Raw genomic sequence first — 12257 nt, forward strand, 5'->3', positions numbered from 1 at the left:
TAATGACCGTCTTCTCTGTGAGGAGCTTGATTCCTCTTGTTAGGGCTACGGTTAGGGACTTATTATATCTTGCCCTGTTATTTCACTTGTCCAATATCCCTGGCCTAGCCTAGCCAACAAGTCAAGGGTAACTGCCTGAAATGTGACCAGCCATCATTTGGTGACACAGTCTATCGGGATATCACTGAAAGCTATACTTGCAGATGCTCATCAAGCGGTGAGGCTCATAGGACTAATACCTTAGCCATACAACTTACATGATAACTGGTTTGGTATAGTCTAAGTTCTTTGACCTAGTAAACTGTCACTCAGCAATCATGGCATAAAGGGTGGCAAAGAACTGATCGATTCTCACCGCCGGCATGCGAGCCATTTTATCCAAGATGAGCATATTCTCAATGAATGTAGCAAAGTATTGGCTTCAGTACCGTTTCTCAGGTTGGAAGACCTGATAAATAACCATATCGTCTTTGCGCTTCGTGTGGGACAAGCTGTATATACATGCGGCAGACACTTGCATGTTGGACACGCTGACTTGCAAGCCATCATCATTCTAATGCCACTTGTTCATTCATGACTGTGGAAAAGTCGGTTGGATAATTGTTTCAGTGAAATTTTTGCTTTTCGGTGGTCACAGTACCCCTAACATGCATGAATGTGACAATCGGGAACCTGGTAAAGTGCCTGCAGGCTGCCACCGGGGGGGTTGGGGGGGGGGGGCACCGTCTGATCGCAATGGCATCCGTTTCGTTGAGTCGTTCTATTGGTAGATTTTAATTAGCAACAGTATTTCTAGTGAATACAAACCAAGTCCCCGTAGACTTTGCTTCTCTTGAAAGATAAGCTCCATCAGATATCCCTTGTGAACATGTTAGCTGCAGACTCTAAAGCAGACATGAGGTTGCAGGGTCTTTGTTCATTAAACGACATGTCTGGGCCATGTCATGGAAGCCCGCAGTATGCTGTTTGGAGGATCATGGATGACTGATACCAGAGTCTCAAAGAATATCCTTGCTTTGGTGTATTGAGTCCCTGGTATAAAGTAAAGGGCATGCCCCTGAGTCTCTGGTCACTCGACATAACCTTGATGCTAAGCAATACCTATTCACGTTTAAACTTGTAATCATAATCCTCATCAGTCATCTTACCAGTCTATCATTCATTACAGCCCTTGTCCTTCCTTCAACGCCATCATGTCCTTATCCTCAGACCAGAACCTGGACTCACAGACTGTGTTTCCACACAGTTATAGGGAAGGACCCAAGTGTATTGGGTTCGCAAGTCCCAAGGGCGGCAGTGCAATAGAGTCATTGAGAGTGTCAAGGTAAGGGAGCATGAACACCTCATGGCGAGGTTAAATAGTGTGCCCCTTGATCAGCGGGCGGACCACCCGCTCCTTGAAGAGGCTGTGAAGCTCCTTCTGTGCTATCAACACAAGGCCACTGATTTCGATAAGGAGCTGGAGGATGCTTCGCAGAAGTTTCGAGATGCGGCGGAGGCAGCGAAGAAAGTGGAGGCGGCCCGATTCAAGGTATTTGATTGTCCTGTTCACGTTATCGTGCTTGACTCTTATGATGAACCAGCAGGAGAAGCCTATTCCCCAGAAGCCTGAGCCTGAGCCTGAGCCTGACTCTGACTCCGAGTCTAGCTCAGAATCGGAAAGCGATGGCGGAGACGATGTTGAGATCCATCCCCTGGAGGCTTGGGGGCGCTACAACTCCAAGTGGAAGGCGATAGACAAATCTGGGCTGGAAGAAGGGCTTGTAAGTAACATACTACGCTCTTGTTTCTATAGCATGACTGACGATACCTTCACCATAGCCTGTAGTATACCAAGTGCCTTGGCCAGTGACTTCAGGCAAGCAGTGGCATGTCAGCAAAGAAGAGGTCGTCAGATTCTTTAATAACATTGCAGATGAGTATGGCGAGGCCGGTTGCAGGGCCATATTCTTGCATGAACGCATGCGCTGGTGCTCTAGGAATTTCAAGGATACTTTTGGCAGAATGTTTTATCAAGACATTTGGAAAAGGGACGTGAAGATGGTTTCTTCAGTTGCCAAGGAGTTCGAGTAGCTGTACTCGGAGTAGTGTGATAATGGCTTGATACTTGGCGGCAGTGGAGTAATGACGGGTTTTGGGGTTCTGTTTATGCTTCTATTCTGTTCTTTGGGGACGGTATTACATAAAGTGCAATTGCGTGCTAGTTAGGGCGGGTGGCCCAGGCCTTCTCAGTGGGAGTCTGCGTTTCCTTTCCCGCTCCCTCAAGCGGGTTCCCGCCCCCTCGTACTATTCCTACCTACATCAACATCCGTGGCCGACCAAAGTGAGCAGTCTTGGGGACTGCTCAAATATGCCGTAATTTCCTCCCCTTTTATAATCCTTTTCTTGTCCTTCTTTTGTATCTGGCATCCTAGTTCATCGACCATATTCTCAAGATGTCGGGCCAGAACAACAGTTCCGAGAGTGACCCAACACTCGACTATACACTCGCGCAGGATGAAGTGATGATAGATGCTGCTCCAAGCAGAAAAAAAGAAAAGAGAAAGTTAAAGGCGAGTGAAATGCCTACGCTTGACAAACTTGCAGCGAGATGCGTCTTGGCTACTGGGCTCACACCTCTGACCCCCCGCTTGACGGCTCAAGAGTCATTCTGCGAGCTACTTCGTTGGTGGTAAGTCACAATTATACCTGACCCTGATCATATCACTGAGGCTGACATGGCGTCTTATAGGAAAGACAAAATCATGGAGTCTGCTGGCATGCAGCTGACCGACTTTGACGTCGTCATGAAAAAGCGTGCAAACCACTACGATGAAAAGATCCCCGCAGAGATAGCTTTCACTGCGCAAGATGGATCTGGAAAGCCTCTTGGTTATGTTCACTTCATGAACAAAAGAGATGGCAAGGGCGGCACCGTTACAGTCGCTGTACGAGACGTGACTCCTCTGCAGCCCTCCATGGTAGTCCCTGACGAAGAGCGGTTTAAAGAACCTCAAGATGTCCGATTCACCCACCGCTCAGAACTCGGCTTAGGAAGGGCCGTTCTCAACTTCTTGGGAGCCGGTACGAATCATGCTGTTACCTGCAGAACGGGAGGTCACAGATACAGGTTCAACTATGGCAAAGAGGGTCAGCTCATGGCCATCGTGGCAATCATGGACCACGACACTATCAACAAGTTTCGACGATCGACAGTCCCACAGGGCAGTAAATATGTTCCTTTTCAGCCGCATCCGGAGACTGACTCCATCTTCAGCATCGGTCCTGACAAGGAGGTGGGGAGAAGCGGGCGTGGCAAATACATATACCGTTCCACGGTCACCCCCAGAGAGTTCAACATCTGGTGCGAATGCGCTTTGTTTCTACAGGGCATCAAGGACGACGATATAGTCAAGACTGAGTTGGGTGACCTGATCCTCGATCCCAAGTCTCGTGGCAAACTCTACTTCAAGAGCTTTCTCCTGAGTGACACGACCCGCAGGGGCTATGCTAGCCTGTCCGAGAGACCCCTCAGATTCGGTTACAACATCCTCTACGGAACTCCAGATGAGATGATGAAGCACATGAGTTCGCTAGAGGAAGAGTGTCGAGCTATCATGTCCATCTAGGATCTGGCTTTGAAGCAGAGACCGAATCTCGTAGGACACCTCAGCAGCATGCTCGACGACTGGGGCTGGGGAGATGTTGAGCTGGCGGCGCAGTTCATCAAGAAGGACACCATTTCTCTTCTCGGGGATTATCTATTTCTTGATCGCTCCAAGTGGTACTATCCCACCGCCTCCAGACCGGTATGTCATGGACTGCGAAGACTTTCGACTTGGTATGCTTGCTAACAATCTTTGAACAGGACTCCGAATGCTTGAAGAATCTCTCGAACTTTGGTCGACAGGCATTAGAATTGCGAGACACGTACTATTCCATCTTAACGCCCTACAAAATGGTCAATAGAAAACTGTACCAGTACATCCCTCGAGTGCTAAACGCAAAGCCGGCTTCTATCCCAGACACAGTACTTGCCGCCTTCGTCAGCAATGCTCTCCGGTCCTGTCTATCTGCAAGCAAGCATACAGAAACTCTCAGCGTCAAGTTTTTCGACGCACGAGGTCTTCCTCATTGGACTGTTTTAGTTGATGATAATGTCGTCAGAGTACCCAACAAGTGGCTCGATCTTGAAAACTTGGGGCTCATTCATGACATTCTGGGAGGCGATGAGTTACTGGCAAATTTGATGATGTCAGTTACGAGCATCCTGCTTCATCTCGTTCTCAAGCAGGTCGCTATTGACAAAGAATCCTTTGACCGATACAAAACCACCGCGATGGAGAGGCTTACGCACTATGCCCGGGAGGTGGTGAACTCTAAGATGCTGAATCTGAGCTTTGAGCCTAGTTCAGAAGCCAACTTGGCAAATGTCTCTTGGGAGACTACGTTTTCTTCCTGGAATATCTCGAACTATCATGTCCAGCTGCATCAGACAGAAACATGTCGAGATCGCCAGGACGCTGTTCTGGTTCGAGACAGTCAGTCAAGCAAACTCCTTCCCTTCGCAGGTAAAACAAGCTAACAGATATATAGTCCTCCCCATAAGCCTCACCTGCATCAACGACACATGCCACATCGAGAGGGTTTTCATAACACAGGATTTCCGACGACACTGCATCAAGGATTGCATCTTGGGGAAAGAGTATTTTGGCATCGTCTACAACCCCGATGAACCTCTATCCATCCCCCTCGTCACAAGTACTTTCAAGGTATCAGCGGACGTGAACACCGTCGATGACTATGATGTTGAGATGGCACTGGAGGACCTCGAAGATCTCCAAAGCCGACTATCTTCTTGAAGCCACCGGTTGCCCACTTCTACCTACACTAGAGATTTCTTCATCACCCAGGGTATACACAAAAGACCTTCGGGTTTAAATGATCCAGGCTAGAGGAAGCAAAACGCTTGGGACGCACTATAAACGAAAAAAGAAAGGGAAAAAAAAAAAGAAAAAAGAAAAAAAAACTCAGGTAAGTTCGGTATTGCGTAAAGGCAGGTCGCGACTAATTCTTCCTAGTACCTTGCTTTGAGGTGGTTAGAGCTTCTCTTGCTCTCGGGGCGAGGTTATTTGGACCTCAGACATGGACAGGTGTAGACAGAGATTTGGTGAAATGAGGGAGGCTGGGTGATTGCCTCAGTATAGGAAAAGGGGGTATTTCTAGAATATCTTCATTGGATCTTGGCAAGAAAGATCAAGGTCGGAGGTTGATTTGTTCTCACATGCGTTCGGAGCACCATCGAAAGATCCATTAATAGAGCACAAAGGCGTCAAGCCTCAACGCCTTTCCAGCCTTTCGATTTATAGGTAGTACGAGTTATCAAACTAAAGTTTTCGGGTGAACCTAATCGTCCTTAAGTCTAAACGTACACTTTAAGCCATTGTCGTATTCAGTAGTGATCGCCATGGGTAGTCACAGTCAGATATCACAAGGAAGCATTAGAGAAGGCATAGTCGTCAGTCCAACAACACGTCTTCAGATTAACTACATATCCTATCCTATCTTAGACTATCTCGTGCCCTCCCATATACCCCTCATATAAGCCAAGAGATTAATATATACATTAGAAGTGAAGATAAGGAATAACAAACCACCCTCTTCCACGACATTAAATACCCCAGATATAAGCATCCTCCCAATTCTACCTCGCCATGTTCTGCAAAGGAGTGTATGTATGCGATTCCAACGGCTCGCGATGAATTAAATAGTCTGTGCCCTGCTCCCAGGGACAACCAATTTTTACGAGAAGTAAAGGGGTGAAAAAGAATAAAACAAGAACCAATCTGGCGGCGCTATTGGGCTTTGAGGTGAATGACTCATGCTTTTTAGATGAGAGCGACGGCACCGAGGATACCAGCCATGAAGGCAAAGACGGGAGCCTTGTTGGCGGCGGCAGCGCCAGTAGCGACGGGTTCAGGGGCAATGGTGGGAGTGGCAGGGACGGTGACCTCAGGCTGGGTGACAACCTCGGTCTCGGGAGCCTGGACAGTGGTGGGCTGAGGAGCGACAGTCTCGTAGACGGTACCGCCACCGACGGTGTGGTAAACCTTGGAGTACTGAGTGACGACCTCGCCCTTGCCAATGGTCTTGACGATGGTCTCAACAGCGGGCACAGTGGTGACAACCTTTTCGACAATGACGGAAGTGGAAGTGTAAACGTTGGTGATAACCTCGCCCTCAACGGTCTTAGTGACGGTGACGGGATAAACCTCGTACTTGGTGTGGTAGACAATATCTGTCTCGTGCTTGGTAACATCGGGCTGCTTGACCTGGTCGTAGACAGTGGTGTGGACCTTCTCAACAACGTACTCTGTAGAGGTGTAGACCTTGGTGATGACCTCGCCGGCAATAGTGTTGGTGACGGTGACTGGGTAGACATTGGTCTTGGTGACATAGACAACATCGGTCTCGTACTTGGTCACATCAGGCTGCTTGACTTGCTCATACTCGGTTGTAGCAACCTTCTCCTCGATGACCTTGGTGGTGGTGTAAGTCTCGCAGACGACCTCACCAGCAATGGTCTTGGTGACGGTGACGGGGTAGACCTTGGTCTTATGAACGTATTCGACATCAGTAGCATACTTAGTAACGTCGGGTTGCTTGACGTGCTCGTAGTCAGTGGACTTGACGACCTCCTCGATGATGCTGGTGGTGGTGTATGTCTGAGTGACAACCTCACCGGCGATGGTCTTGGTGACTGTCACAGGGCAGACAGTAGTTCGTGTCTTGTAGACGACATCGGTCTCATGCTTGGTGACATCGGGCTGCTTAACGTGCTCATAGTCGGTAGACTTGACAATGTCGTAGATGATGCTGGTGGTCGTGTAGACCTCGGTAATAACCTCCCCAGCAATAGTCTTGGTCTGGGTCACAGGGCACACTGTTGTTCTAGTAACGTAGTCAACATCAGTGTAGTGCTTGGTGACATCAGGCTCCTTGACTGTGACATCGACAGTCTTGGTCTCAGCAACAACGAGTGTCGAGGTTGTGAGCTTGGTCTCGCAGTAGGTGCTGTATATTGTTAGAATGCTGCAATCCCTTGGTAGGCGTTGAAAAACTCACGTTCCCTCCTTGTAATGAGTATAGGTGACAGGGCAGACGGTTGTAGTGGTGTAGGTCACAGCGACCTCCTTAACCTCGTGCTCGTAGTGGCCCTTCTTTCCGTATCCTTCGTCTTGTCCGTACTCGTTCTCGCCTGTCTCGTAGTCCTTTCCGCTCTCAGAGCCTGGGCTCTCGTACTCATCTCCTCCCCGTCGGACGTTGTTAGCCAAGGCCGAGGTGGCTAAGACCAAAAGGACAGCACCGAACTTCATGATGACGAAGGTTGAGAGGATTCGTGATGTCAACGAAGGTGTTATAAAGCGAGTGCAAGCTTTGAGCAAGCGATGGTGATTTGATTGAGCGAAGGTAGAAGTAACCTGAACGAGTTGGTTACTTGTGTATACACAAATCCAATCAAGGCTGATCGAGAAGTGAGAGAGGCTGAGATGGGTTGAAGAGATGGAAGGAAAACCTGAGAAGGTAGCAGACTTATATCTGTAACTTGTCGAACCGGAACCTACCTTAGATGAGAGAGGTTGGCCGAGTTGGCCTTGACAACCTCCAAACTTTCCAGGTCAAGTCACCCAAGAGACCTCACTTCTCAAACTCCACCCTTGGTTGCATTAGTCTGACTCTACCTGCGAGGGACGATAATCATCATGAGGGAGGGGTGCGAATATTGGCAGGATGTGATACGGGCATTGTGAGTCCAACCACTGTCAGAGGGATCAGAGGATGTGGCTGGAGCTCACTGGAGCAACCGTGATGCGGGAGGGATGCAATCGAGAGGACTAGCTGGCTGGCTAGCAATCGGCCAGGAAGGGCAATGGGTTTCCTGCAGCGGGAGCCTGGGCCGACGGTGAACCAAGACGTGATGTCAATATCAAGCACGGAGGTCAGCGATACTGTGTTGGTTAATGGCCAAGACAATTGGGAGCTGCTTTGCGTAAGGTTTCGAAAGCTCCCCCTAGCTAGGCAGATCCGCAACAACAGGGCCGAAGTGTCGGCCTCCCTCCAAGCTCAACAAAAGATCCTTTCCTTCTCAGTGGACGAAGCTACCAGGTTGTCAGGTTGTGTAAGGCCAGGCCATATTGACCAGCTTGGTTTGGCCATTCACTTAATCAATTGATCACTAGATCAGCCTGCATTCAGTCTGGGGAACCTAGTAAGACGGGAGACGGCATGAGCAGCTAGAATGAGACCTGGACACGAGGGAACCTGCGATATCTCTGTGTAAAAGACAGCAAATGGTGGGAATGGGGACTGTATCTCAACGGAACTGCGTAGCACTCGGTGACCTATAGCGGCGGGGAGAACAAGCTGGGTCAGAGGAGAGAAACTCGTGTAAACAAAAGAGGCGGAAACACTGCAACTTGGGCTGGATGACAACATCAGCCAGCGTCGACGATGCAGGTCGAGCCAAACTCATTCTGCCAATATGCACCTAGCAAAGTATACGGTAACCGAAGCTGTACTATACCAAATCACGGTACGAGCAGCTTGTCGTCGATGCAAACTGCAAAAGCGGTCACTCCGTTGAAGTTTGGTATTGTACGCAAAGAATCGGCATCTTGGACGTTTAGTGCCCAGCAGCAGCCAACAAACTCTGGAGCCTCTTGGAGCTAGGGCAGTCCAGGAACTTGGCATCGCTACGTGGACGGGAGACTTGGCGCCATGTCAGCCATGACACAACAAAGACGCAGAAACCTGCTTGTCGTGATAGCAAAAGGGTATGAGTAAGGTGGTTGTGGTTAGCATTGTAACCATAGAGATAACTGTAAAGTTAAGATAGGGTTAACAGAGGCAGCATGTAATGTCAGCAAGCCTCATGAGGAGAGTTTTCGCTTAACCAGCAGGGACGCCTTGCTTGAGATGGCTAGTGAGGATCGTCCACCCCATGCATGTATATGTCGCCAATCGACGATTTGCTCGTGATGATGAGGCCAAAGAAGTGTCTTGGTTTCGGGGGGGAGTGGAGTCCACTGAGCACCTTGGTTGGAGCCTCCGGGGAATTGTTAGTGAATATTCCTGTTGTACATAACTATGGCATTGTTCGATTGTGAATGCCCAGGCAGACTTGGCAGCCGGATCAATGGGCCGAGAAAGGAGGCGGTCGGGATAAAGCAATGGCTTGGTTTCCTGTGCTATCTTTTCCAATATTGGAATTGTCGAGCGGAGTGGCCAGAGAACCTTAGGCACACCGGCCATCATAACCGCGTTGATATAAGCCACATGTGGTTGCTCTGGCACATGGCTGTTGTGTTAATCGAAGCTCCCGGAGGTCGGGAGACAGATTCGATAAACAAGTCCATGGCTGGAAACTGACTGAATGGCTACCTAGAAGTTCACGATACACGAGCTTGGAGAAAAGAGAACTGGCGGGGGGCTTTGAAACTGGTCTGCGCGATGGCCGGGTTCTACGGACGGCCATGTGGTTCAGAGGTCGGACAGCGAGGACACGGAATGCGGGCGCCTTTTGCAAGCGAAGCACAGCATTTTCGTCGATTACTGGCCATTACGAGATAGAACTGCGGGTCGGAACCAATGGACAAGTCAGGTCTGACAGAGAACGGAGGATTAGCCAAGGACAGGCACGAGCAGCCAGTTTGATAGCACAGCATGAAAGAATGCACTCAAGAGCTGCAGCCACCACGCCTTGTGCTTGTGAAAGCCTGTTTTGTTCTCTCACCTGGTGCCCACTGGCAGATGCATAAGGGCAGGGAGGAAGAAGAGCTGTTGGCCATGGAACCAGTGGTTTCTTCCCTGGGTGAATCGAAGGGATGGAGGTCAATGTCGCATCATAACATGGCCCCTAGCGTATCGGTCCCGTGTCATTAGCGCGCACTATAATGAGACGAAACAACCAATGCTGAGCTAGATGCCGCCATAGTTGTCTCGGCGTGCGGTAGTGGTGTGGAGGAATAGGGCGTTGAATACGAGAGAATGCTTCCCTTGGAGGGATTAAGTTTTTTGAGTAACAAGAGGTAACGGTTGTGGTTGTGGTAGCCTGAGGAACTGAACACCACCTCACTAACAGTGGTCCAATACGGGCAAGTACCAACCTAACCACCAACCTCACTGACTGTTGCCGGTATAAGTGGTAATTTCATCATTCAACCTCGCTATATCTCAAGGCCTTAAATTCAAAATCTCCCAAGCAACAAAAAGCACCAACAGTAGGTACTTAAGTTAGGGGGAAAGAGTTACAGGCAGAGACATACTTAGTCTCGGCATTTCGCAGCTCTCAACCCGTACATGCATGACGCCAAATCAGCCATGATCCAACACTGACGAACCAGCCACCGCTCTTCAACTCAGTTATCTGAAGTAAGAAAATATCTAACTGATGCTCTGTGTCTTTGCACACTCGAGTTACACAACGCTAGTGACCGGAGGGTGAACTTGTCCCCTCTCCGGGAATGGTTGCCACGAGGATGAGGCCTTCATGACATCAGATATGAAGACTATCTTAACGATCAAAGCTGTTATAACTTAAGCTTGGACAATTCAGTGAAAGGAATTCCAACACGAAAAGAACTAATCAAGATCATAGCAGGTTGCACGGCAATCAATGTGTAGTGTAGCAGAAGGACTCACTAAAGAGCTGTACTTAGATTGGCGCTCTTCGTATCCTATCCAGGTGGTGTGGTCACTACTGTAGCCTGTTCTGCTATACCAGCCACATCTTGTAACCTCACGAGTTGCCAATACAGCCTCATCAATACTCCTACGGCAGCTCCTCGAAATCGAACAGAGTCGATGCCGCTCTGTCCGAGTTGACCGGGCTAAGATCGGCGGGGAGAGCTCTCAGGCCAAGGATAGCTGAGCATGGCCAAGCACATTACTAACAAGTTTACTGTGATTTCTTCCAACTCTTGCTTGGACCTCTACCCAACTTTCGTGTCCGCTTGTATCCCCAACATGCACGTGTGGGTGTGCCCACTCTGTCGATTAGTTAGTAGATAGAGCTACTGCAGTGAGAGCTCAAGTTGTTGTGCTCCATAGACTCATCATTGGCTGGTCTCACATGCCATGCTTTCTTTTCCCCTCCCTCTATGCAACTAGCAAATCAGGCACAGGTGAGCTGTTTGTACCTTACAGCAGGACGAGAGCACAGACGGAACAGAACAGCTCAGGCGTTGTTGTGTTGTATTTGTGCTGCGCTGTGATAGCTGATCATGTCTCATCACTTGCAGTGAGCAAAGACAAGAGGGACATTATGAGGCCCTGAATTGGATAGAGAGAGCATCCCTTTAGCAATGTATTACTCAAAAACAATAGAGTTACCGCCCTAAGACAAGACCCAGTCGTATCATGACTTCTCATGCAAGGTCATGCAGGCTCCACCAATGGTCAACCTCGTCACTTTTTCTGATATCCATCCCATCCCTCCACAGCGGCACAGACCCATAGTCATATTGAAACGAAACAAAGCGATTTGATGAATTATATCTTTTAGAGTTATAGTATCAGCATAAGGCTTCAAGCTTATTTCCCTCAAGTCTCAAACGTCATGACTTTTTTTTACTTTTTCCTGCCCCTTGTTAGCCTCCCTCTTCTGATGTCTCCGCCCTTGATTGAGCTGTTGTCTAGGAAATGTCACCAGTGTTTGCTAACTTTTTTAAACATTGTGGGAAAAACTTCGCTGACTCTGTCTCCCACTGAATTGCTTGTCCCTCGTCAAGCCAAGGACTTCTTACTTCTCTGCTCCTTTCGGTAGTTTCCGTTCCGAGAAATGGTTGCGTTTTGGACCCCAATGAAAGCAAACCTCGTGTTGGTGTTAGTAATAAGTGAACGCACCAAGTGCAGCAGACTTACACATAGCAAGGATATGAACTAGCTGCACGTGGAAACATGTTTACTGCATAACCACATGGCCATAAGAAAATAGTTGGTTTACATGGGTAGTTTAAACCTGGGCAAGGTCTGATCACGATTGACTATGGATGAACAGCCTGTATTCTGCTTACAACATGCAGGCCTGCCTTACCACCCACTGAACAGCGGCAGAAAACTCGTGATGCATGCATTTCCAAGGCTTAGCACAGCCCTGTAGCCTGGGCGTTGTCATACGTCTGACTCACTGGCTTAGAAGTCGTAGAACTTTGGGTTGAAAGTTGGATCGGATGTTACCCTATTGGACCTGCGACACATCTGTGCATCTCGTTTCTTCG

General features: G+C 48.9%; 4 protein-coding genes across 5 annotated transcripts; 3 read left to right on the forward strand and 1 right to left on the reverse strand.

Moving 5' to 3' along the window:
- Nucleotides 1–1193: 1193 nt before the first annotated feature.
- On the forward strand, nucleotides 1194–2073 carry FVEG_05439 (hypothetical protein; the record flags this gene model as incomplete). The annotated part of the gene is made up of 4 exons (XM_018893661.1): nucleotides 1194–1324; nucleotides 1363–1531; nucleotides 1584–1763; nucleotides 1822–2073. 4 exons carry the CDS (start codon nucleotides 1194–1196, stop codon nucleotides 2071–2073), a joined length of 732 nt encoding a protein of 243 aa, XP_018750539.1.
- Nucleotides 2074–2293: 220 nt separating this feature from the next.
- Nucleotides 2294–3608, forward strand: FVEG_05440 (hypothetical protein; the record flags this gene model as incomplete). Its single annotated transcript, XM_018893662.1, has 2 exons — nucleotides 2294–2671; nucleotides 2732–3608. Exons 1-2 carry the CDS (start codon nucleotides 2436–2438, stop codon nucleotides 3606–3608), a joined length of 1113 nt encoding a protein of 370 aa, XP_018750540.1. The 5' UTR covers nucleotides 2294–2435.
- Nucleotides 3609–3656: 48 nt separating this feature from the next.
- Nucleotides 3657–4841, forward strand: FVEG_05441 (hypothetical protein; the record flags this gene model as incomplete). The annotated part of the gene is made up of 3 exons (XM_018893663.1): nucleotides 3657–3788; nucleotides 3848–4520; nucleotides 4576–4841. The coding sequence occupies 3 exons, from the start codon at nucleotides 3657–3659 to the stop codon at nucleotides 4839–4841; spliced, it is 1071 nt and encodes a 356-aa protein (XP_018750541.1).
- Nucleotides 4842–5495: 654 nt separating this feature from the next.
- FVEG_05442 (hypothetical protein) lies at nucleotides 5496–9523 on the reverse strand. Of its 2 annotated transcripts, XM_018893665.1 has the most exons (3): nucleotides 7605–9523; nucleotides 7105–7460; nucleotides 5496–7053 (listed from the first exon to the last, which is right to left on the reverse strand). In XM_018893665.1, the coding sequence occupies exons 2-3, from the start codon at nucleotides 7353–7355 to the stop codon at nucleotides 5868–5870; spliced, it is 1437 nt and encodes a 478-aa protein (XP_018750543.1). In that variant the 5' UTR covers nucleotides 7356–7460; nucleotides 7605–9523; the 3' UTR covers nucleotides 5496–5867. The 2 variants fall into 2 exon arrangements, with proteins under 2 accessions (XP_018750543.1, XP_018750542.1); XM_018893664.1 differs by having other exon boundaries at nucleotides 7105–9523.
- Nucleotides 9524–12257: the final 2734 nt, after the last annotated feature.

This window comes from Fusarium verticillioides, chromosome 3, assembly GCF_000149555.1.
Source record: "Fusarium verticillioides 7600 chromosome 3, whole genome shotgun sequence".
Lineage (NCBI taxonomy): Eukaryota > Fungi > Ascomycota > Sordariomycetes > Hypocreales > Nectriaceae > Fusarium > Fusarium verticillioides.